The sequence below is a fragment of the Moschus berezovskii genome, chromosome 25 (genome assembly GCF_049115385.1).
Source record: "Moschus berezovskii isolate FMDL1 chromosome 25, NW_MosBer_1.0, whole genome shotgun sequence".
NCBI lineage: Eukaryota > Metazoa > Chordata > Mammalia > Artiodactyla > Moschidae > Moschus > Moschus berezovskii.
The window spans coordinates 30963651-30988468 of NC_142484.1; the positions used below are offsets into that span (position 1 = coordinate 30963651).

Consider the following 24818-nt stretch of genomic DNA (forward strand, 5'->3'; position numbering starts at 1 on the left):
GGCATTAAGACACAGATAGTCAATGGGCAGCTTGGTCTTAGGTGACCTGAGAGAATTAATTATTGCCCCAGGGTCAAGTGCACCAGCTGCCAAGGCAAAGGCTGCCCTCCAAATGGCTCTGCAAGCTGATGAAGGAGGAGCCGGGCTCTTACTGAGGCAGTCACAGAGCACTGAAATGACAGTCAGAAGTTTGGCAGTTCTGTCCCTGGGCAGATGGATCACCTGATACAGGACGTTGGGACCCAAGCCCTAGGATTGGCCTAAAAGAGGGCTGTGTTGACCTACCGGCTGGGTCTTGGCATCCTGTCAAACTGCTGTGCATACTGACATAAAAATAACAGCCTGGAAACAGAGGCCGAGGCAGTCTGCTGGATTCCATATGGAAGATAAAGCCATCATGCAGGTGCTGACCAAGCGCTACCCCAAGAACTGCCTGCTGACTGTCATGGACCGGTACTTGGCCGTGGTGCGCAACATGGAGCAGGTGGTGATGATCCCCAGCCTTCTGCGGGACATGCAGCTGAGCACACATGGGTACCAGGCCCAGGCGGGCGTCTCCGATCTGTACAGCTACTTCACCATGCTCAAGGCCATCCGCATGGATGTGGAGCACGGGCTGCTGCCCCGGCAGGAGTGGCAGGCCAAGGTGGCAGGGGGCAAAGCCGATGGAGCTGAGACTGAAGCTGGAGAGATGGAAGAGGCTGAGGAGGAGCAGGTGTCGGGTCAGCTGGACCTGGAAGCCCAGTTCCACCTGCACTTTGCTAACCTTCATCACATACTCACCCATCTTACCCTGAAAGCTGAGGAGGTGACAAGGAGATACCAGGAGAAAATGGGACAGGCCATGTAGGAAAGGTAATGGTGGCTGTGCTAATGTCCACCAAGGGGCATTCCAGGGGAGGAAAGGGAGCAGTGGTGAACCCAGTGGGAGAGGGCAAGCCAGGCTCTCAGACAGCCACCCTCGCTTTTGGGTATTGAGACTACTATCCAGGAAGGCCCAAGGCCAGGCCTGTCTTACTCTCCTTCTGACCCAGAATTGGTGAGTAATGATGGTGAGCTATTATGGAAACATAAGGAAAAGTGGTTGGTGTGTGCATGCCTTATGTGCACTTGTATGTATCTGTGCATTTATTAGTAAGTATGCAAATATTTGGACTTCCCTGATGGTTCACACGGTAAAGAATCTGCTTGCACTACAGGAGACCCGGGTTCAATCTGGGTCAGGAAGATCCCCTGAAGGGCATGACTACCCACTCCAGTATTCTTGCCTAGAAAATTTCATGGACAGAGGACCCTGGTGAGCTACATTCCATGGGGTTGCAAAGAGTCAGGCATGACTGAGCAACTAATATTTTGCATCACTTCATGTGAATATTTGGAGCTGTATGAACTGAACAAGTGTGTTCTCACCATTGACTTCTTTAAGACTCTGATTAAAGCCAAGGACTCTTTCCCTAGAGTCCAGGCATATAGACATATATATGACTATATATGCGACTTCAGAGACCCATCCATGAATTCTAAAACAAGAATCTCTGATGTTGCATATTAATAATAGCTTCTATTTGAGCACGTAATAAATGTCAGTATAGTCCCTAAATGCTTGAGATAGGATGAACTCATTAAATCTTCATAACAATTCTAGGAAGATAGGTTTTATTATTTCTATTTTATAAATGAAGAACCTTACCCAAGGCATGCATTTACTCAGGTGTTGAATGTGAGTTTTGTGTGTGTGTGGCACTGCTTCCAACATTTTTTCAAGTTATGGGATATGGAGAATTATATTTATATGGCATCCGGGGATATATATATGGGTGAAGCTGCTGGGGTACATGAGTGAGGCTGTTCACCACAGTCCCGCAACTAGCAGAGGTGCTCTGGCCATCCCAAGTTGCAGCCAGCCAAGTGGAAAGTTAAAGGACCACCGTGTGGACACTCTAACTCGTACTAGGCACACCAGCATGGAGACATGCCTGCTGGGAAGCCCAGTGGAGAGGACATATACATCCATGTTGGGATCTGAGCCCAGAAGGGCTGGGGTTGTGAGGTGTAGGTGAGCAAGAAGCTAGACAAGCAGGTGGTGCCACACAGGGTAGGAGGTTAGAAGGGATCTGGGACGGGTCACTCCTGGGTAAAGATTGGGAGAAATTTGGCCACAGCACCTGCTGGTTTTGATCCCGTGTCACATACCAGCCCTGTTCCCATTAGCTGGCTTCATTGGTGATAAACCTGTCCATGTCCATGGGAATCTCAAAGCACCTGATATAGGTATTTGGGCAGAATTTTTATCCTCATTTTACCTGTAAGAAAATTAAATCCAGATAGAGGAAGTGTCTCACCCAAAGTCACGTAATTGTTTAGTTGCTAAGTTGTGTCCATCTCTTTTGACCCCATGGACTGTAGCCCACCAGGCTCCTCTGTCCATGGGATTTCCCAAGCAAGAATACTGGAATGGGTTGCCATTTCCTTCTCCAGGGGATCTTCTTGACCCCGGGATTGAACCTGAGTCTTCTGCATTGCAGGCAGACTCTTTACTGCTGAGCCACCAGTGAAACCCCACCTAAGTGGTAAGGGGATTAAAAAAAGCAAGACTGGCCCCCGAGCTGGGCATTTTTCTTGTTCTTTTTGGCTGTGCTGGGTCTTTGTTGCTGCGTGGACTTTCTGTAATTGCAGTGCACGGGTTTCTCACTGGGGTAGCCTCTTTTTTTTTTACAGTAAATGTGAAAATACTTGGAAATTTTTATTTTTGGCTGCACTGGGTGTCCATTGCTGCACGCAGGCATTCTATGGTTGCGGTGAGTGTGGCTAACTAGCTGTGGTGCATGGGCTTCTCTCCTGTGGCTTCTCTTGTTGCGGAGCATGGGCTCCAGGGTGCACAGGGTTCAGCACTTGCAGCACATGGGCTCAGTAGTTGTGGCGCACTGGCTTAGAGGGATCTTCCCGGCCCAGGGATCTAACCTGTGTCCCCTGCATTGGCAGGCTGATTCTTAACCGCTGGACTACAGGGGAAGCCCCTGGGGTAGCTTCTCTTATTGTAGAGCAAGGCTCCAAGCGAGTGGGCTCGGTAGTTGTGGCACACGGGCTTAGTTGCTCCGTGACATGTGAAATCTTCCTGGACCAGGGATGAAACCTGTGTCCTCTGCACTAGCTGGCAGATTCCTAACCAGGGAAGTCTGATCTGGGTGTTCTCTCCATCAGATTTAGTCTCTACCATATTTCCTGAGGCTACCCTGTAATGATGGGCAGTACACATGGACCCTAAATACACAGTCTAGAGAGTTCTGCTCCAGGTATTTTCTCAGCCATTTTCCCTTTCCCTACCTCAAACCTGGGCTTCCCAGTGGCTCAGTGGTAAAGAATCTGCCTGCCAATGAGGGAGACTTGAGTTAAATCCCAGGGTCAGGAAGATCCCCTAGAGAAGGCAATGGCAATCCTCCCCAGTATTCTTGCCTGGAAAATCCCATGGACAGAGGAGCCTGGGGGCTACAGTCCATGTGGTTGAAAAAGAGTTGGACATGACTCAGTGACTAAACAACTTCAAACCTACACCCAACTGCCAGCTACACCCCCTCCTCTTGAAGCTCCCTGAGTGGACTTTCAGAGGTTCTTCTTGAATGTAAGGGGGCTGGGTCAAGAGCTCTGGGTTCGAGTTCTGATTCCACCATTAATGAGCTGTGCAGCCTTGTTTTTGCTCACTTCTCAGGGTTTCAGTTTATTCACTGAATAATAAAGGTATTAGTAAAAGGATTGGCACTTGAATAGTTTTATAGTTTAAAATTACTTGCATATCAATGATCTAATGGAATTACAATCCCCTTTAACACATGAAAAAACCTGGAGGTCTGAGAGAGAAAATGAGTCTGCGTTACTCAGGAAATGGCAAAGCCAAGATGTGAATGGACCCTGGTGTAACTCACATCTGATTCCTTTCCTCTACACCACAGATTTCCTTAGCACTTTAGAATTCTGCAGCCAGGGCTGGAGGTAAGAATTATGGATGGCAGAGCAGTGAGATACGTCACTCCTTGACCTGCCAAACCTCTTGGAAGACAAGAGCAGCCAGTTCTAACTGTAACACACTTCAACACACTTTTTTTGTGTGGTGACTGAACAAAAGTTAAAAAAAAAAAAAAATCTAGCTTCTTGTCCTGGCTCCGCACTGACCTCTCTATGCCCTGGACAACTTACTTTACCTTTCTGTAGTTTTCCTGTTAGTAAAAGGCAGAGATGAAGCTAGATGATGTACTGCATCTCTGACAACCAGATTCTTCTCATAGTGCTGTAAGGTCACTAGAGTTTTTCTACAAACAGCACCATTCTGCTTTTTCAATAGGTTTCCTATTTCAATAGACATGTGACAGTACTTTAATGGTGTGAACTTATACTGACTTGTTTTTTTAAATTTGTGCACCCACAGCATACTCCACATGATAGAAGGCAGTCTCCGTGATGAAGACATGGTGCAGTTTGCTAGCCTGATGACGGCCAGACCAGAAAGACCTGGACCTGCAACTATAAGAGATGATTTGGATGTCTGGGAATCCTCCCTACCTTCCCCTGAGCACCAGTTCCTGGACTCATCACTGTGTCACAGTTAGGCTGCCTGCTGCTGTTCACAACTCCTCGCTCCTCTTACTAGCTTGGGGTGGAAGCCAGAGATTCATGAGGGACCACCTGTCTGTCACCTGGTCAGTGTGCTACGGTAGAAATAGACGTTCTAGCATCTGACTAACCGAAGTTCACATCCTTCTCTCTTGGCAGTCCTTCACTGCAATTGTGGGCAAGTTATTTAACCCACCGTGGCCTAAATTTCCTCATCTATAAAATGGAGATAGTGCTACCTATCTCATGAAGTTGCTTTGAAAATTAAACAGTAAGTCAAAAGCATCTGGCATGTGAGAGCTATTATTATAGGTCTGTTTTTTCTCCCACCCTCACCTTGTATTTGCTCTAGTCCTCCCTTCCTTTCCACTGTACAGAACTAAGCAGCAGCAGAGTCCTCAGCGCTGAGTGGTTCACACTCCTATGCCTATTGAGCAGAGATAAACTTATTTATTGCAGCAGCAATAAAAATACCTTGTATTTGTACATATCTTTATTAACTTCTAAAGTACTTTCTCAGACATGATTTCATTTCTAACAAGTAGGACTCAAGAGAAGAGGTGATTTTGTCCATCTGCTTATATTCATACTGCCACCTAATCTGAAATCACATGTAGACAATTTTATTAATCTCCAAAACTTAATCTGATTATGAAATCTGAGCTTAGAAACAAAAACTTTGGACAAGTTTTTGGATTTGATAAGCCATAAAGAGTAAAACCTCATTCTAGTTAGGTGGGATCTTTTACTTCTAATCCACTGTAGATGGGCTTCTCTGGGGGCTCAGATGGGAAACAATCTGCTTGCAATGCAGGAGACCCAGGTTCAATCCCCTGGAGAAGGGAATGGCTACTTACTCCAGTATTCTTGCCTGGAGAATTCCATGGACAGAGGAGCCCCAAGGGCTACAATAGTACATGGGGTTGCAAAGAGTCGGACACAACTTACCAACTAACACTTTCATTTCCACCATAGACAGTGTTAGCTACTGAGCTCACTTTCCCCAGGATGTCCCAACTAAGAGCTGAGACCTCTTTGCTCTATCAGTCGCCGAGCTATTCTCCTGGTCGTGAGTTTTAAACCACCCTCTATGGTGTTGCAGAGAGCTCAGCAATATAACCATGACCATGTTATCCCTATTTAAAATCCTTTAGTGACCTTCCACTGCCTAGAATCGAATCAAAATTTTCTACATGACTCACAAAACCTTCCATCATCTGGATTGCTTGGTTCACTCTGCACTATAACTGGAGCAGGTGAAACTCTTCTGTAAAAGGCCATATATTAAATATTTCAGGTTTCACAGACCATAAGGTCTCTGTCATAACCACTCAACTCTGCTGCAGAAGGAAGCAGCCATTAACATATAAACAAATGAGCCTGGTTGTGTCCAATAAAACTGGATTGGCAGTGAGCCAGATGTGGCCCACAGGCTATTTAGACTGCCAACTCTGAACTAGAACTAAACTCCATTTTAAAATCTGCCAGATATCTTCTCAAAACTAGCTAAATGGAAGCTGACCATTCTCTGATGAACTGTTTTTTGACAAAAAGGAGTCAGAGTGCTTACATTGACCATTTTAATCACAAGGTGTTAACGTTAAGAGATTAACATAAACTTCAGATCATAGAAACAGTTCGACAAAATACAGAAATAACCGGTATCAATGAAACCGGAGCAAGCATTTTGGAGACTTCAACGCACCGGATGGAATTCTTCAAAAACTTCCCTGTAAGTTTTCTTATCTATAAAAAGAAAAATCACAAAAGATTTTAAAATCATGTTGAAAAAATCATACTTCCTAAAGAAACATTAACACTTAATATTCTTATAAGAACTGCTTTATTTTCTAGTCCTCAACCAGGCATTTTGTTCCACTGAATGAAGAACTGCTTTGAAAGAATCTATGCTGATGTCCAGATGGTTGTCCAGAGAGGCAAAGTGCTGCCAGAGGGATCCTGGCTGAAGGAGTGGAAGAAGGACTGAACAGGGAGGGGCCAGAAGCTGAGGTGGTCAAGCTCGCCATGCCTGCACTATTGGTGCAGGAGGCTGTTTGCACACCTGCCAGTAATCTGCTTCTCAGAGAATGAGCCTGTGAGGCTACACTCACTGTCAGAGGGAGCCAGTGGAAACATACAGGCAAAGAGCCAGAGGTATGGGTCTAAGGACTAACTGCCACTGGGTCTCCCTCTTAGAAATCAATATTCCCAAGATTCCTTCCATCTCTAACATCCAGCAGTCCTGAGTATTCCCATCCCCGACACATCCACTATTCATGGCTTTGCACTAGTCTTTGAGCTCTTCACTGGCAAAGAAAAAAGCTGTACCCTTCTGATCCACCATAAACATGACATATGTGACTGAAGGATAAGGAAATTATTATTAAGAACAATACAATTTCAGAGCTAAGTAGGACCTTACAGATCACACCATTCAGTCTGATGAGATTTAAAATGCTTAAATTGAAATGCTTACACATTTACATAAATAGGAAAATCTAAAAATGTATAAACTTACAAGTTTAAAAATTTCCTACACACATTCATTCATGTATACAAATATCTATATTGTATATTTGTATAAAACACAAATGAGGAAACAGCTGTATTACAGTTACATTCACAGCTGCACGAAGATAAATACAGTGTGGTTAGAAAATCCCTGTCTATAGCACGATGAATCCTGAGCAGGAATCTGTAGGCGCACAGGGTGGAAACGGGGCAGGAGGAAGGCTAAGGGGTCCAGCACATACACAGCGACACAGGGCAGGCGCAGGACAGCATTTCAAGCAGCACGAGCTGAGTGACACAAGATGAGGCAGGGCCCTGTGTAGCTCAGGCCAGTCATCGTTTATTAAATGCCTACTATGTGCAGGTTCTGGGCTGGAGGCGGGAGAAACAAAGATGAAGCTACAGTCCAGTGAGGAACACAGTCTGTGTGTGTAATGCGGTAGATAAAAGCCTAAGTTAAGTGTATATCCCAGGCAATTAGCTCAGCCTGGGAAGCGGTGGGGGGAAGACATCTTATGCAGTCTTGATTTTATCCAAAAGGTAATGGATAGCTATTTTAAGCATATCCATATTTATCCAGAGAGATGTGATTTTTGCTAAGAACAAAAGCAGAGGCAAGCTGGAGGCAAGTGCAGGAGTCTACACAAGAGATTACCACGGCCTGAAGCAAGGTAGTGGCAGTGGCAGAGAGGAGAGTTCAGAGTTGAGAATTATTTAGGGATTAGAATGGTGAGAGTTGATGACTAATGAGAAGGCAAAGAGACAGCCACGAAGATGATTCCCAGGCTTCTGGCTGGAGCACCCAGGTGGACAGTAGTGCCATTCACTGAAGCAGGACACAGAAGACCAGGAGGTCTGGGTGAGCAGGGGGACGTGAGTCCCGTTTGCTCTTTGAGGGATGCAGAGGTACTCAGTCAGAAACTGGATATATGAATTCAAGAGAATTCTGGTCTACAGACAAAGAGGCGGACGTCAACAGAACACAGAAGGCACTGAAGTCACAGGCACGCGAAAGATTAACTAGGGAAAATGGCACAGAGTAAGAAAAGTTTTCTACAATGAACTTGAAATACCTTTTTCAGGAAAATCCTCTGGGTGTGACTTTATATATGAGAACATGTCATGGTCCCTCGCAGCATACATATAGTCTTGACGTTTTAAAAGATAATATCCGACAAAAACAAAGGAAGTAATATATAGAAGCTGGCGATGTAAACCTGAAATTGAAACACAAATTCCAAAGAAAGCAAATTCAGTCTTGTGTGTTTAATGTTTTAGATACGTAGTTTGCAATTTCTTCCAACATTCTTAAAAAAAAAAAAAAAGACCTGTTGCATATGGGTATTCTGAACACACAGCCATAATCTTGGAACGTCTTCCTAAGGATACCTGGCAACTATGAAAAGCAACATTTTGTCTACAAATTTAACTATAGACAGAACCCCAAAATTTTTAAAGTCATGTTTCATAAGTTTCTTCAAGGAAAAAGGTGGATAAGCACAAAAACTTGAATGGTAGACTGACACAGAAAAAAAAAAGGTCTTCTTTTTCAATAGGTTAACTTTAGACCCTAGACCTGCACTAACCTGCGTTCCCGGATGTGTTCCAGACATGGCGAGTAGCGGGTAAAGCCCTCTGCAAATGGTCTAAGAGCAGTTGGGTTTGTCTCCATATACCGATTTGTATTTACATATCCAGTGGTTCAGTTCAGTTCAGTCGCTCAGTCGTGTCCAACTCTCCGCGACCCCATGAATCACAGCACGCCAGGCCTCCCTGTCCATCACCAACTCCCGGAGTTCACTCAAACTCACTACAAATACATCTCATTCTCTTGTATCTTCTGAATTTTGTAATTTTGCAAGTACTACCTATTCAAAAACTAAAAAAAATCATCCTACTGGGACTTCCCTGGCAGTCCAGTGGTTAAGACTCCATGCTTCTACTGCAGGGGGTGTGCATTCAATTCCTGGTCAGGGAACTAAAATCCCACATACTAGTCAGCACAGCAAAAAAATAAAATCATCCTATTATAATAAGACTGGAGAGGATCAAATCACATGATCTAGCAAACCCAAAATTTTAAATGTGAAGGGGAGATCCAAAGGTATTAACTTAATAAAGGTATAAAGTTAATACCTTTATATAAATCTTTTTTTTTTTTTTTAACATAAGGCTAAGTGTAGATTTTATAGCTGCGCCTCAAAATTCTCAGAATGCCTCAGCCGTTCTCTTATCCCACACACACTTTCATTCCTATAGTTTCATCTATTATCCACGTACTGGTAACCCATTAGTAATGTCCAACTCAGATACCTATCTGAACAACAGATACACCCAAATATTTGACAGATACGATAACCTGAATTCTCCCAAACACACTCAGTTCCTTCCGATTCATACCTTTTCCCTAAAAGACCATTTGCCCAGAAATACAAGTCCTGGGTAATAAGCATACTAATTATCATTTATTTTCTACCCTCAGCCTCTACAGTCAGTCACTGTCGATTCTACCTGATAAATATTTCCTTAACTCATGCTCATTTATATAACTGGTTTACCTTTCATCTCATTTTCTACTTCTCATTGATTCCAGCTTTTACCCTGTCACTAGAGAAATGTTTACGAAAACACAAATTAGTTGTCAGTCCCTTCTTCAATTATGGTTAACAAGACCCCAATCTCCTGCATGTGACCTCCCAGCCCCTTCATGAGCTGACTCCTCCGCCTTCATCTTCTGACACTCCCTGGTACGCATACTGTGCCCAGCAACACTGAACTTCTTCTAACTCCTCACATAACCTAGGCTCCTTCATACTTCTACACATCATGTACTGATGATTACTTCTCTGCCCAGCAATGTCCTGATCCTTGAAGGCTCAACTCACACGACACTTCTGCTAAGAAGCCTTCCTAAAACTTTCCTGGAGTTAAAAGGATGAATTCATCCCTCATAATATGTAAATTGCTATAGTAACTATTTCTCCCTCTACTACCAGGCAAAGTCAATGTTCCACTCATCTTTGTATATCAGCACACAGACAGCACTTAATAAATATGCAATAAATGGATGAATGGCCTTGGGCAAATCAATTTACTACCTCTAAAACAAAGATAATACCTGTTTTTCACAGTAGTTATTAAAAGTGTTTTGGGAAAGACTGTAAAACAATAAAAATAAAAAATATCACTATGACCTGGGAATGGACAGTGCTCAGACTATTTTGCATTCTCCCTTACCCCGAAAGGGGCTTCCCCAATAGCTCAGTTAATAAAGAATCCGCCTGCAATGCAGGAGACCCTGGTTCAGTTCCTGGGTTGGGAAGATATCCTGGAGAAGGGATAGGCTAACCACTCCAGTATTTTTGGGTTTCCCTTGTGGCTCAGCTGGTAAAGAATCTGCCTGCAATGCGGGAGACCTGGGTTCAACCCATGGGTTGGGAAGATCCCCTGGAGAAGGGAAAGGCTTACCCACGTCAGTATTCTGGCCTGGAGAATTCCATGGACTCTACAGTCCACGGGATCACAGAGAGTAGGACACGATCGAGCAATTTCACTTCACTTCACTTTACCCAGAAGGGAACTAGTGGTAAAGAACCAGGTGGCACTAGTGGTAAAGAACCCACTTGTCAATGCAGGAGACATAAGAGACGCAGGTTCAATTCCTGGGTCAGGAAGATCCCCTGGAGGAGAGCATGACAACCAACTCCAGTATTCTTGCCTGGAGAATCCCATGGACAGAGGAGCCTGGTGGGCTACAATCCATGGGGTCACAAAGAGTCAGACATGACTGAACTGACTTAGCACTGAATAGCACAGCACTTACCCCAAACAGCCACTGCTTCCTCTAATGCTGCTACTGCTAAGTCACTTCAGTTGTGTCCGACTCTGTGTGACCCCAAAGATGGAAGCCCACCAGGCTCCCCTGTCCCTGGGATGCTCCAGGCAAGAACACTGGAGTGGGTTGCCATTTCCTTCTCCAATGCATGCAAGTGAAAAGTGAAAGTGAAGTCGCTCAGTTGTATCCGACTCTTTGCAACCTCATGGACTGCAGGCCACCAGGCTCCTCCATCCATGGGATTTTCCAGGCAAGAGTACTGAAGTGGGGTGCCATTGCCTTCTCCGTTTCCCTAATGAGCCGCCTGTAATACAGCAAACCAAAATGTGCTGCGTTCTCCCATGTGCCACTGGATACACAGATAAAAGACCCAGACTCTCTGTGTTTACCCATATCCTGCACAGAAGATTTCAATGGTATCAGTGTCCCAAACCCTAAAGGCATAGCTTGGCCTCTTCTCGAGTCCCCATTTCCCTAGCCTCTTCTCTTTCAGCAGTGGTCTCCCTCTCACTACATTCACAATCCCTTCACAATCATTTTCCTCTTTTTTCCTTTACTCGGTTGACCTAAACTTGAAAGCCACAATGCTCTTTGCAGAACACAATAAATTGCTCTTACGTTAGATTAGAAATCAATACAGATTTAGTTTTGGAGACTATACTGAGATACTAAGTAAGTCTAAATTTAGGGCAGGTGAGCAGTATCCAGAAACAAGGCTTTAAAAATAGGTGATGGGAGAAAAGTTTAAGAAAAAACCATATTTAATATTTTCTGTGTACTTGAAAAAGATCTGCACAGCTTGATTTCATCGTCAGAATATCCCAACTACCTAGAGAATGCCAGATACTCTCCATGGTCACAGCTGGAAAAACCCACCATGTATTCCTCCTTCCCCATTCCTCCTACTCTATCTGCATAAATTTGTATCAGAATTCATCTTTTTCATAGATATGCCCATCTGGTTTGTAAATCTCTGCATGGTTCTATGTTTCCTTGTTATCTACACACTCATTAAATAAATACTCACTGATCATTACTATTCGGCAGACATTGAACTAGATAAATACAGTATGCGTTCAATAAATGCTGCTGAGAATAAAGATTTCAATAAAGTTCTCAAAGCCTGAATCTTCCAAAGCAACAAGGGAAACTCAGGGAACTCAGGAACTCTGACCCCTAGGCCTGGGTTAAGTGCTTTACATTCATCATCTCCCCTAGTTCTCACGGCCACACAAAGAGGTAGATACCATCCCTATTTCACAGATGAGGAAACTCAAGCTCACAGAGAAAAGTAACTTCTCCAGAATCAAATGGCGAGTAGGGAGGAGGAGGTGCATCAAATCCGAAAGCTTGTGCTCTTAACCACCATGTTCTTCGGTCTCCCAGAAAAGGCACAAAACATTCTTTGACAACAACAAGGTGAGATTAAGTGATACAGACTTCAAATTTCAGCCAACCTTTTCTTCTTCTGGAATACCATCTCTCTGATCTGAACCTTCTTCAGGCTCCCAAAGCACTGTCTGCTCACCCAGCTATCAAAACACCTGTCACGCCTAGACTCATGTCTGCTTGTCCCACTGACCCAAGAATCCCAGGGACGGGGGAGCCTCGTGGGCTGCTGTCTATGGGGTCGCACAGAGTCGGACACGACTGAAGAGACTTAGCAGCAGCAGCAAGAGAAGGTCAGAATTCCTCCTCCCATACCCAGTGTGTAACACTGCAAGCACAGAGAAAAAGCTCAGTTAAGACTGAACAAATATATGGTAAACTGTGCAACAAGAGCTAAGGAAAGGGAAACCTGTTAGCATCTTCTGTGTGCCAGGCATTTACCTATAGATTCTCACCAAAAAATTTGCAAAGATGAATTATTCTCACTTTATAGGTGAGGAAACTTAAGCTCTGATCAAGTAACTTGCCCAAAGTGACAGAAATGGGAAGCAGTGGGGCAAGGCCATTTAACTCCAAAGTGGACCTCTTTCCATTACATCATGTAACAGGCCTGGGCAGGTGTGGAGTGGTGATAAAAAGGGAGAACACTCCATAGTTCCTAGTGGAGAAATGGACAAAGATCACTCATTTCCGTGGAGCGGGGTCATGTCCAAGGCAGATGGGATGTCTATTTGAGCCCTGAAATGCTGACATCTGGTGGGTTGGGAGTCAACCTCCAGGCATACATACACCTGCAAGGCAAAAGAGGCACAAGGGAGGTGATTCCTGGTTGCCTGAAAGACTATGAGTTGCTCAGTCGTGTCCGACTCTTGGCGACCCCATGGATTGTAGCCGGCCAACTCCTCTGTCCAGGGAATACTCCAGGTAAGAATACTGGAGTAGGCTGCCATTTCCTTCTCCTGGTTTCCTGAACCACTGTATTAGTTTTCTTCCTAACTGAGCTTTTTGGCTCCAGTTTCTAACAAAGTCGACCTTTTAAAACACAAGTCCAATCACTGTATTTCCTCTGGCAGCTTTCAAAAAGTATATAAGGTTCCTGTCTGCCTGGAGACTAAATGGCCACAATGTACCTAAATCTTTGTTGCCTATCACTCTACTCTGCACTCACTCATCATCAGCTGCCCCCCTATTTCCATGCTCTTGCTTCCATTCACCCTCAGTAGCCTCCCATGGCTTGGAAGACTCTCTCCACCTATTCCTCTGACAGATCACAGCTAAATTCAAAAATATCTCATAAATTTTCCCTCTTTTCCCTTGGGAAATCCACAGACTTTAGCACAGCTACTGTGTCTCTTGGGCTTTCCAGGTGGCTTAGAGGTAAAGAATCTGCCTGCCAGTGCAGGAGACATAGGTTCCATCCCTGGGTGGGGAAGATCCCCTGGCGAAAGAAAGGGCAACCCACTCCAGTATTCTTGCCTGGAGAATTCCACGGACAGAGGAGCCAGGCTGGGCCCATGGGGGGCGCAAAGAGTCACGCACACAGTGTGTCACTTATTACCTCGGTTGGTCTCTGACAAGTGGACACGGACTTACTGGGAAATACAACGCAGTGATTTAAAGCCTGCTACTCAAAGTGAGGTCCCCAGACCAGCAGTGTCTGGGAGACTGGGACCACGAGGCCTCGCTCTCTCCAGGGCTAATGAATTATAATCTGCATTTTAACAAGACCCTCAATTTATTAGTATGCACGTTCAATCTGAGAAGTGCTGGTTCTAAAAGTAGACTTTGGGGTTTACAAACAGACTGTACTACTTACGACCTTGGTCAAACTGCTTTAACCTTTCTAAGGCTGTTTCCCCACTGTCTTATCCCACGGCGTTTGATGACTAAATGCTATAATGCACGTGGTGTTAGTAGAGCACTGGATAGACTGAGCGCTCATTTTTGCACCCTACAACGCGAACTGAGAGGGGAGCAAGCAGTTCCGTCCGGGGTCCTTCACAGACTCACTGCGAGGTCGTGGGTTGCACTGCATCTCAGTTTCCTGAAATGACACTCTAGCCGGCCCGATTCTGAGAAGCTCAAGGGGAGCGGATACCTGAGAGAGGCGAGACGGGGCCAGTTAACGCGAAAAGGCCCGGAAAAGCGGAGGCACCTCAGCCAGCCTAAGGCAGAGCCGGCCCTCAGCCCTACGACCCCAGCTCCTCCCGGCCGATCCCGTCCGCGCAGCCCTCACCGGCCGACAGCACCGGCCTCCGCCGGATCGCGTTATCAATCAGGCCGGAGCAGTAGCCCAAGAAGCCAACGAAGGCGAGCCGCGGGTCCGTCAGTTTCGGCGGCGGCAGGCTCCGGGCCTCATCAGGCAGGAATTGTAAGGGCGCTCGGGCCTGCCGTCCAGTCATCATGGTGACGCCGTTTCCACTTGAGGCCTGGCCTCAGGCCTTCAACTACTAAGGAAACCACCGGGACCACTGCAGGGGCCCAGGCTAGGAGCTTTCACCTCCGAGCGCCGGACTGAAGGGCATGGCGCAGGGCGGTGATGCACGCAAAGGCTTCCCCGGGCGCGCTGCTGCCGGAACCGCGCGCGCAAGGTTCCGGGCTACGAAGAGTCCCCCGTCGCTAGTCTGCCGGCCGGCGCTAAGAAGCTCAGGGGCTAGGTTTCTATCGCGCAGTGCAGGAAACGAGCCAAACCCGGAGAAGACTAGGAGACGTTGCTTTTTTCACCGTCTCCCTTGCCCGCTGGAGAAGGAAACGGCAACCCACTCCAGGGCTCTTATCTGGAGAATCCCATGGACAGAGAGCGCAGAGTCAGACACGACTGAGCGACTAACACACACCCTCGCCCGCAATTGTCTCTCCTTCCTCCGCCCTAGAATGTTCCTTCGGCAAGAATTTATTTTTGTATCCAAGACCCCAAGTGGGCTTGATGGGTAGTTTTAAGCAACGTAATTAATTGACATCAAATAAAAACTAGTTTTCTTTCTCTGAGTTTCCCGTCGTTCATCTGCACAGGAACACCCTTCACAAAGCCTAAAATTAAGGTCCAGCCAGCCATAAAGAATTCGGAGAATCCCAGGGCTGGATCATTTAGCTAAACTCTCGAAATTCAGTCTGGGTCTTTAGGTCCTTGCACGTCGCTGAGGGACGAGGTGTTTCCTAAAGATCTGAAGAATGGGAAAAAAAAAAAAGAGAGAGAGAATCTGTAATATTCTGCCAAGTAATTGTCCAGTCTCTGGTCAGCTCCGATCTTTGAAAAGCTCTTTGTTTAGACATCCCTTGTTTATAAGGAGCTGAAATGTCTTCAACATTTTACTTAAAAGAATGCTGATTAAACCAGAGGTTAACGCAAAGCCGTATGCCTCAGGTATTGATTTCCAAAGTGGAAGAATTAAGTATCAGCTAATAAAGGATGAGACTCTTATGCCTACAAAAAGGACTCCCAGATCTGTAACATTTAAAGTTAGGATCTTCCAAAGGAATGTATATTGGAACAGTTTCTTGGAAGGCAGCAAATGTTTTAGGATGACTGTTTGACCTAGTAATTACCTGAGAATCTGCCTTATGTAAATACTAGTATGACACATGAAAGAGGTTTTTTTTCCACAGTCTTTTAAATTTTATTTATTTAGCTGCACCTTGGTTGCTGCCAGCGGATATTTTTTTTTTTCTCTAGTGTGGATCAGGGTTTAGTTGCCTATCAGCATGTGGGGCCTTAGTTCTTTGACCAGGGATCTAACCTGTATCTGCTGCATTGGGAGGTGGATTCCTACTCAGGGAAGTCCTTGCACACTCTTTTTATTTTTTTTAAACCATAGTGTTTCTTTTAAAATTATATCAAAAGAGTGAAAACCATCAAAACTCTACCTTAGGATTACATTAATTTTGAATACTAGATGGTCTGTTAGGCAAATATTCAATATTGCTTACACATTCTTCTCCACAGTATTCTCGGTCCACTCTCTCTCTAAGAAACTTAAGACATACAAAAACAAAAATACAAAGAACAGTGTAACAAATACCCATATGCTGTCACCCAGAATTGTTAATATTTTGTCATATTTATTTTAAAAGGAAATAAAACACTATAAATATAGAACCCTTTCCCATCCTCCTCGGAGACAATCATGAGTTTACACTTACAGTTCACTTTTTATATTTTTACATATATTTAGTATGTATTATGTACGCGTTAAAATTTACCTAAATTGTACAATTCAGTGTTTCTGTTTCTCTCACTTTCATCATTCCACATGTTTTGAGATCCATCCATGATGATATAAAGATCAAGCTCATTCCTTTTGATTACTGTATAGTATTCCATTATATAAGTAAGTTACATTGCAGTCACCCATTACCCTTTTGATGGATATTTGAGTTGTGTTCCATTTCTTTTTCATTTACTGAAGACTGTACTCCAAAGCCTAGGGTCTAGAGAAGCCTTGGGGCATGTTAACCAGGACTAAGAGAGATACAAGAATATTATATTACGAGGAGTAATATCCAGTAGTAATAGCCCCAGACTAGAAACATTTAAAGTGTCCATTAAGAGCAGAATGGAGGATAAATTGTCATGTTTTCATTCAAAGGTATATCCAGTATGATGAACTTAAAAAAAAAAAAGGATCATGTTTAAAAAAAAGATTAAGAGATCAGAGAAAAGAGATGTTAGAAGACAATAAATGATTCCATGTATAAAGTTCAATATTAGGCAAATATATACTATTTAGAGATACCCGTATTAGTAGTAAAATTATAAAGAAAAGCATGAGAAGGATTAACACAAATATTTAGAATAGTTACCTCTGTGCGATCTTCTTGGACCAGGGATCAAACCCATGTCCCCTGTTGGCAAATGGATTCTTAACCACTGGACCACCAGGGAAATCCAATAACTTTTTCTTGGATAAATTAAAATTTTAACTTTTTAAGTTGTGGTAAAAAACATAACATTAAACTTATCATCTTAACCATTTCTAAGTGTATAGTTCAGTAGTGTTAAGTATATTCACATTGTTGTATAACAGATCTCTAGGACTTTAATCTTGCAAAACTGAAACTCTCTGCCATTGAAAGCTAATTCCCTTCCCCTCCTATCCCCAGCCCTTGGTAACTACCTTCCTTCTGCTTCTATGATTTTGACCACTTCAGATACACAGGAGTGGAATTACACAGTCTTTGTTCTTTTGTGACTGGCTTATTTCATTTAGCAGAATGTCCTTGAAGTTTATCCATGTTGTTGCATGTGACAGGATTTCCTCCTCCTCCCTTGTTTTTTGGCCTCACCACATGACTTACAGGAACTTAATTCCCCAACCAGGCTGGAATCCCAGCCCTTGGCAGTGAAAGCGTGGAGTCCTAACCACCAGACCAGGGAATTCCCAGGATTTTCTTTCAAGGCTGCATAATACTCCATTGTAAAATGTATACGCAACATTTTATCTACCTGTCCTTCTGTTGATGTCTATTTGAGTTGTTTCCACCTCCTAGCTATTGTGAAATCATGCTATAATGAACAGAGATGTGCAAAAATCTCTTCAAGATCCTACATTGAATTCTTTTGGATATATACCCAAAAGTGGGATTGATGATTCATATGGAAATTATATTTTTGATTTTTTGAGGAACCTTCATACTGTTTCTCCACAATGGCTGAACCATTTTACATTTCCATAGGGCTTGAGGGTTTTACTTTCTCTACATCCTTGCCAACACTTATTTTCCATTCTTTTGATAGTAGCCATCCTATAAGTGTGTGGTATTGATTTGCATTTTTCTTAATGATTAGTGATGTTGAGCATCTTTTCATATGCTTGTAGGCCATTTGTGTATGTTTGGAGAATTATCTATTCAGTCCTTTGTCCATTTTTAAATTGAGTTGCTTGGTTGTTTATGTTGGTGGGTTGTAGAAGAGCCCTGTATATTCTGTATATTAATCCCTTATCAAGTATATGATTTCCAAATATTTTCTTTCATTCCATAGGTTGCCTTTTCACTCTATTGTTTCTTTTGAAAGTGAAAGTTGCTCAGTCGTGTCCAACTCTTTTGTGACCCCACTGGACTATACAGTTCATGGAATTCTCCAGGTCAGAATACTGGAGTCAGTAGCTTTTGCCTTTTCTGGGGTTCTTCCCAACCCAGGGATCAAACCCAGGTCTCCCGCATTGCAGGCAGATTCTTTACCAGCTGAACTACCAGGGAAGCCCTGTTTCTTTTCAGGCATAGTCCAATTTGTCAATTTTTGCTTTTGGTGCCTATGTTTTTGGTGTCATATCCAAGAAAATCACTCCCGAATCTAATGTCCTACAGCTTTCCACCTATGTATTCTTCTAGGAGTCATCTTCCTGGCTCTTACCTCTCTCTAGATACTAGAATATAAATTCTTGAGTGCAGGAATGTCTTTTTGTTCATCTTTTGATCTCCAGCACATAGCACAGCACATGACACTCAATAGGAATTCAGCAAATATTTGAAGCAATAATGAATTGCTTTTCAAACTTTAGGAAGGATTCAGTTCAGTTCAGTTCAAAGGATTAAAAGGGGGTAATACCTAGTATAACACCTGTCATGTAGTACGCTTTCAGCAGAAAGGGCCACAATGTGGGACCTCCCCTGTGTATCCTTTGAAGGGTTGTCACAATGGGATTAGAATGTCATTATATGGTTTCAGAGACCAACAGGTAAGTTAGAGGAAGAATATGAATTCAGCATTAAATGCCCTAAGAAACAGCTGTGCATGTGGAAGGGGATGCTTTACACAATGGTGAACACCTCGACACTGCCTAATCAGCTATCTATTTGTTCAGAAAAACTAAAAAAATGAATCCTCCCTGAATGCTCTTCTGAGAGGCTCTAGGATCCTGTACATAGGTATACTATGGGTCCAGTCCTTTTTATAGTTGTCTTATATATATAGTATAGCTTCCCTGGTGGCTCAGATGGTAAAGCATCTGCCTGCAATGCAGGAGACCCAGGTTCAATGAATGGGTCTGGAAGATCCCCTGGAGAAGGAAATGGCAATCCACTCCAGTACTCTTGCCTGGAAAATTCCATGGACAGAGGAACCTAGTTGGTCAGTCCATGGGGTTGCAAAGAGTCGGACATGACTGAGCAATTTCACTTATGTATATAGTATACCGTTTTTAGTTCTGACTCCTACAAACAAGGTAGAATAGTGTTGCTTATTAGCCAGTTCTGCAAGGATTTACCTGCTACAGTTGCTGATGGACAGTACACTCTGTGCTTCAGACAGAGGAAATTAAGGTGATAACAGGATGAAGCACTCTTTGCTTCAGATGGAGAAAATTAATTTGATAACAGGATGCTCTGTGCTTTGGACAAGCTGGTCCCTTACAGTTAGATGTGTATCTTAGCAAGAATTTTAACGAACCCAGATTCTTGCATTTTCCCATACACAGAAGAGCACTAAATGTCTGTTCTTCGTGACTAGCAGTAATCTTTTACCAAAATATGGTTTTTCCAGTGGTGATGTATGGATGTGAGAGTTGGACTGTGAAGAAAGCTGATCGCCGAAGAATTGATGCTTTTGAACTGTGGTGCTGGAGAAGACTCTTGAGAGTCCCTTGGACTGCAAGGAGATCCAACCAGTCCATTCTAAAGGAGATCAGTCCTGGGTGTTCATTGGAAGGACTGATGCTAAAGCTGAAACTGCAATACTTTGGCCACCTCATGCAACGAGTTGACTCACTGGAAAAGACTCTGATGCTGGGAGGGATTGGGGGCGGGAGGAGAAGGGGACGACAGAGAATGAGATGGCTGGATGGCATCACCGACTCGATGGACATGAGTTTGAGTGAACTCCAGGAGTTGGTGATGGACAGGGAGGCATGGGGTCGCAGAGGGGGTCACGACTGAGTGACTGAACTGAACTGATACTTGAGTGCAGGTATTCCCTAGCCCAAAAGTCACATATATACTTGAACCTCCCCCTTCCTCTTCAGAGCAGTTCTCTCAGTTACTGAGAAGCTGTTTCCTAGGCTACAGCCCTTACAACGGTCCCTGAATAAACCTGAAACAACTCCTATGTTATGTGTGTTTTTTTTCAGTCAACACTTCTGAGACTGAAAAAAAAAAAATTACTGACCTTTTTATAAAGTGGAGATGCCAAATATGGGACTCTATTGTGAGAAACTAAAGGCTATATTGATTCAGGTTTTTGAGGTTTGTAAAATTGTTCCAATTTCAGTTGTCATTAGCACAGTAGCCCACTTCTTTGGAGCACGAAAAAGCAGGTAGGTGGGCCAAAAGAATTTTTTATTTTTACCATGATCATACTGGAAGAGTAATTTTATCTAACTGCTTAAGAGTAAAACATCTTTTTCAAAGATTTTAATAGAACGTTTTTTTCTCCCATGAAATGCAAACAGAAACTACATGGACTACACGTTGGGGGCAATTCTCTCCGACACTGAAGTGCTCCCTTCACAAACAGTAGTTTCTAGGTGGGAATTATTAACAAGGAGAACTATGCCAGTGTTGGGCTAGAAAGAGGGCATCTTGTTCCCTCCCAGTTCTGGCTCTATCTCCTCAACCTGGGAAAATATATTGTGATCAAGAATACTAAGTCCTTCCCACTTTTCTATATATCTTGTTTAAATTTTGATAGTAACTTTGCTTTCTCTTACAGATTTCAGAACATTTTGAAATGGCATTTTGCAGTTGAATCTTGAAGTGCAGACAATCAAGTGATAGGGTGTAAAAGTCAGCAGAAAGAGGAAAGAAGGGAAGTGGCAAGAAATGAAAGGAAGCAGAGGTAGGAAATAGCATGGCACACCAGGAATTCTAAGTTGTTGGGACAGCTGGAGCACACGGTACAATGGGAAACCGTGGTGAGGAAAAGAGGCTAGAGAGGCTGTGCTTCCCCTCTCCTTTGGCAAAAATCCCCCTTTATCTGTGAAGGAGACTCAAAAGACGACTTGGAAAATAGAGTGAATTTAAGAGATGGATAACTGGATTAGCATCCCAGGATTCTACTGACCTTGGACTCTCTCTGATCTTCTTAGGAGGACAATGGGTAAATAAAACGTGGAAGTTCCTAGTGACAGCTAGATAAACATTGGCTGAATTGGAATGTGCTGTAGATACTAGGCAATCTGGGGTCTTGGTTAAAGTGTATGAAGAACTCTCAAGGTTGGGGGAGGACTAGATCGGGCTGGGAAAAAAAAAACACTCTTTAGACTGTTCACACAGGAAAGTTTAAGGAGTGACCCTATCGAATTTGGAGTATTTGCTTTTAGAATAAATGAACTGCAGAAGATGTCCTTAACTCAATGTAAGAGCAGAGTGGCTTATAATCTCCGCTGACAGGCTGAACAGTTCATTAAAAATTCTGTCTTTGTGAGTATTGTCGATGCATAATTTCAATGGGAAAAAAAAGCACCTCCTGGAACAAGATGTACAGAATGGGGCTTAGCGCACACCATTTGCTTGTGTGCACACCAACAGGAAAATGGAGGAGCTGGAAATAATCCAAAAGTTTTTTGTGCAGAAATACAAAATGATATTTTATTTATACTTCCCTTAGCACATGATCTTAATTATGCTTTATAATCCTGACGATGGTTATCATAGGCTACAGATAATCATGCTGTTGATCAGACTCCCTTCTTGCCTAGAGCAAGCACAGCAGTCTCAATGACAATTTTAAAAGGGGAAGGCGAGATTTGTTTCAGATGTATTTCACTGCTTATGGAGGACAAGTGGCTTCTCACCATGGTGACAATCAGGTTGCTAGGCTGGGCAAAGCCAAGTTTACAAGAATGGTCCTCCCACAGATTTACTGAAATGAATGGTTCATGCTACCAGCAACTTCTTCAAGTTCTGATTAACTTCCCATGAAATAGTTGCTTGGAATACATCCAAGCAGTTCCTTTACTCATTGCTTCTTTGTCTTACCGACAGGAGGGTCAGTCAATACTGAAACATACAGTTTGAACCAAGCATATGTGATGCCCACTGCACAATACACTGAGGTTAGTAACAAAGGGATAAACGGGTACTTCAGGTTCCAGGAGGTGAAAGGGAATACAAATTCACAGAAGACTTCCAGAGGTCCCAAGCCAAGGAGGTAGAAAGTTTCCATCCAGTTAAAAAGAGGCTTTTCTTTTCTGAAGAAAAAAGGAGAGAAGTCTGACTTTAGATGAGTCATTCTGCTTTTGCAAACATTTCTCAACTAAAGCTGCCCAACTGCACTGTCTTGATGTGCAGTGCAGCTAAAGCCAGAGTCAAAAGAATGCAAAAAATTTCACATTTAGAAAAAAGTGATAAAACGATATCATTCTATTAACTCAACAATCCAAATTATCCAATCATCATCTATGCTGTCACGTAGCTGAAGTTGCTGAGGGAGAACTAGCTATGTATTTGGAAGAGGAAAGGGGGCTGGATACTGTGACATTGGAATAAGAATATGGTAAACAATACATAATTTTTGTTTGGTAAATTCATATAAAATTTGTTAACCATTTTTTATTGTAATTAAGTAGTATTAAGTATATTGATATGGTTGTGTAACCATTACCATTGTCCACTTTCAAAACACCCCAAAAAGAATCTTTGGAGACAGTAGAACAGTAATAGCTCCCTATCCAGCACCACCACCACTCCCACAGGTTCCTGTAACCACTAATTTACTTTCTGTCTCTATGAATTTGCAGAGTCTAAATATTTCTGCTCCAGTACTCTTGCCTGGAAAATCCCATGGACGGAGGAACCTGGTAGGCTGCAGTCCATGGGGTCGCTACGAGTCGGACATGACTGAGCGACTTCACTTTCACTTTTCACTTTCACGCAGTGGAGAAGGAAATGGCAACCCACTCCAGTGTTCTTGCCTGGAGAATCCCAGGGATGGCAGAGCCTGGTGGGCTGCCATCTTTGGGGTCGCACATAGTCGGACACAACTGAAGCGACTTAGCAGCAGCAGATATTTCATATAAATGAAATCATACAATATTTGTCCTTTTTGTATCTGGCTTATTCAGAGTGATGGAATATGGGTAATTTCTCCTGCTATTGCTGATATTTTGTAATGTTGTGATATTACTACTAATACTTAAAAAATTAAAATGTAAAAGACTTAATCATTTAGGAGTAAACATTTCACAAGAGTAAAAAGAATTTTAAATGTACTTTTTTAGATTACCTGAACAGAGTCTTCAGTGAGGAAATACTATAGATGGTAAATAGTAACATGAGTAAGATTTTAATGGGAAGCTCTGTTAAGAGAATAAAAAGGTACATGTGATAATTAAGTTGGTAAGAGGAAGGTTTATGATACTGAAGGGAATATAATCACAATGACACAACTATAGTGCTAGGAATGCTTTTTGAGCTTAACTATGCATTTTTGTGACATCTAAAGATACTGAGAATTAGGGATATATTGGAGGTTTTATTTAAGAAAATGGATGAGCTCTCTCTTTCTAAGAGACTTTAAGGTAGTTTAAATCAGATAGCATTGATCTGTAGGCTCTGATGTAAAGGCATGACAATCAAATAGATCTCTCTTAAAAAGAAGCTATTTACCTGGTGCAGTGAAGAGCAGAGGGAAGAGGGAATAATGTCCCGTTGTGGTCAGAATCAGAAAAATCGAAGCATCTACTGCTTTTCCCACTGATAAGAGACTAAAAATAAAAATTCTTATAATAATTTGTAGTATAATTCATTAAAACATCAAATGAAGCTTATACTTGCAAATAGCTATATATATATATATATAAAACATTATTTCTAGAACTGGCTTTGCATAAAATAACATACTGATCTTTGCTACAAGTCCAATTCAATTGAGAATATTAATTTTTTTAGTGGGAAACTTGAAGCAATACTTAGAAGAATGTACATTCAAAAAAGAATCTTGTCTCTCTGAGTAACTGCCTCCTCAAAGAAAGGAATATTGTGGGGTTGGGAGCTGCCTAATGGTGGTAGACAGGGAAACTGGACTTGTGAGTTTTATTTCCAACCCTATAGCTCTTCTCTGGGACAATGCCGCACGTGTGCTGGTGTTCAATTAGAATTCTAACTAAAGACATTAGGAATTTTGCCCTATTTTTTGCTTTGGAAATTCCAAGTTGCTAAATGAACTCAGACAAGACATGTACTGATCTGACATATTCACTTAATGTTCTTTCAGAGCTTAAATGATGTCTCTCAGGATTTAAGAAAAAGCTTAAGAAAAGGGCTAATTCTATTACCATCTATGTAATTGGGTTTCAGTTGTGTATAAAATGGACACATTGTGCTTTTTTTTTTTTAGCATGGCACAGTGAAAAGAATTTAAGATTCACTATGGTAAGATTCAGGTTAAAGTCCTAATCCTGCTGTTTGCTAGCTGTGTGACTTTGGATAAGTCAAACCCTGAGCCCCAGTTTCTGGGCTTTATAAAGACAGGGGATAATCATTTATCCTAACTGTCTTATAGGCTGTTGTGGGGCTCAAAAGAAGGAATACAAAAGCACAAAAC

General features: G+C 42.9%; 3 protein-coding genes across 8 annotated transcripts in view; 1 reads left to right on the forward strand and 2 right to left on the reverse strand.

Moving 5' to 3' along the window:
* Nucleotides 1–304: 304 nt before the first annotated feature.
* On the forward strand, nt 305–5112 carry THRSP (thyroid hormone responsive). Its single transcript, XM_055416072.2, has 2 exons — nt 305–855; nt 4421–5112. Exon 1 carries the CDS (start codon nt 380–382, stop codon nt 848–850), a length of 471 nt encoding a protein of 156 aa, XP_055272047.2. The 5' UTR covers nt 305–379; the 3' UTR covers nt 851–855; nt 4421–5112.
* Nucleotides 5113–6171: 1059 nt separating this feature from the next.
* NDUFC2 (NADH:ubiquinone oxidoreductase subunit C2) lies at nt 6172–14894 on the reverse strand. The gene is made up of 3 exons (XM_055416073.2): nt 14577–14894; nt 8190–8333; nt 6172–6351 (listed from the first exon to the last, which is right to left on the reverse strand). The coding sequence occupies exons 1-3, from the start codon at nt 14743–14745 to the stop codon at nt 6302–6304; spliced, it is 363 nt and encodes a 120-aa protein (XP_055272048.1). The 5' UTR covers nt 14746–14894; the 3' UTR covers nt 6172–6301.
* A 5716-nt stretch (nt 14895–20610) lies between these two features.
* ALG8 (ALG8 alpha-1,3-glucosyltransferase) overlaps nt 20611–24818 on the reverse strand; it is a 28468-nt gene continuing 24260 nt past the window's right edge. For 2 of the 6 annotated variants that reach the window (XM_088832140.1, XM_055416078.2), the window contains exons 7-9: nt 23882–23979; nt 23499–23571; nt 20615–22464 (exon numbers count right to left, since the gene is read on the reverse strand). In XM_088832140.1, the coding sequence (XP_088688266.1) occupies nt 22233–22464; nt 23499–23571; nt 23882–23979 (403 nt within the window). In that variant the 3' untranslated portion in view covers nt 20615–22232. Of the gene's footprint in view, nt 22465–23498; nt 23572–23881; nt 23980–24818 lie in introns of those variants that run through there. The other 4 variants (XM_088832142.1, XM_055416075.2, XM_055416076.2 and 1 more) reach the window with 4 other exon arrangements.

Coding starts and splice junctions, on each gene's coding strand:
- THRSP (XM_055416072.2), top strand. CDS start 380: ATGGAAGATAAAGCCATCATGCAGGTGCTGACCAAGCGCTACCCCAAG.
- NDUFC2 (XM_055416073.2), bottom strand. CDS start 14,745: ATGATGACTGGACGGCAGGCCCGAGCGCCCTTACAATTCCTGCCTGAT. Junction 8,334..14,576: donor GAGGCCGGTGCTGTCGGCCG/GTGAGGGCTGCG, acceptor TTTCAATTTCAG/GTTTACATCGCCAGCTTCTA. Junction 6,352..8,189: donor AGAGGATTTTCCTGAAAAAG/GTATTTCAAGTT, acceptor TTCTTTTTATAG/ATAAGAAAACTTACAGGGAA.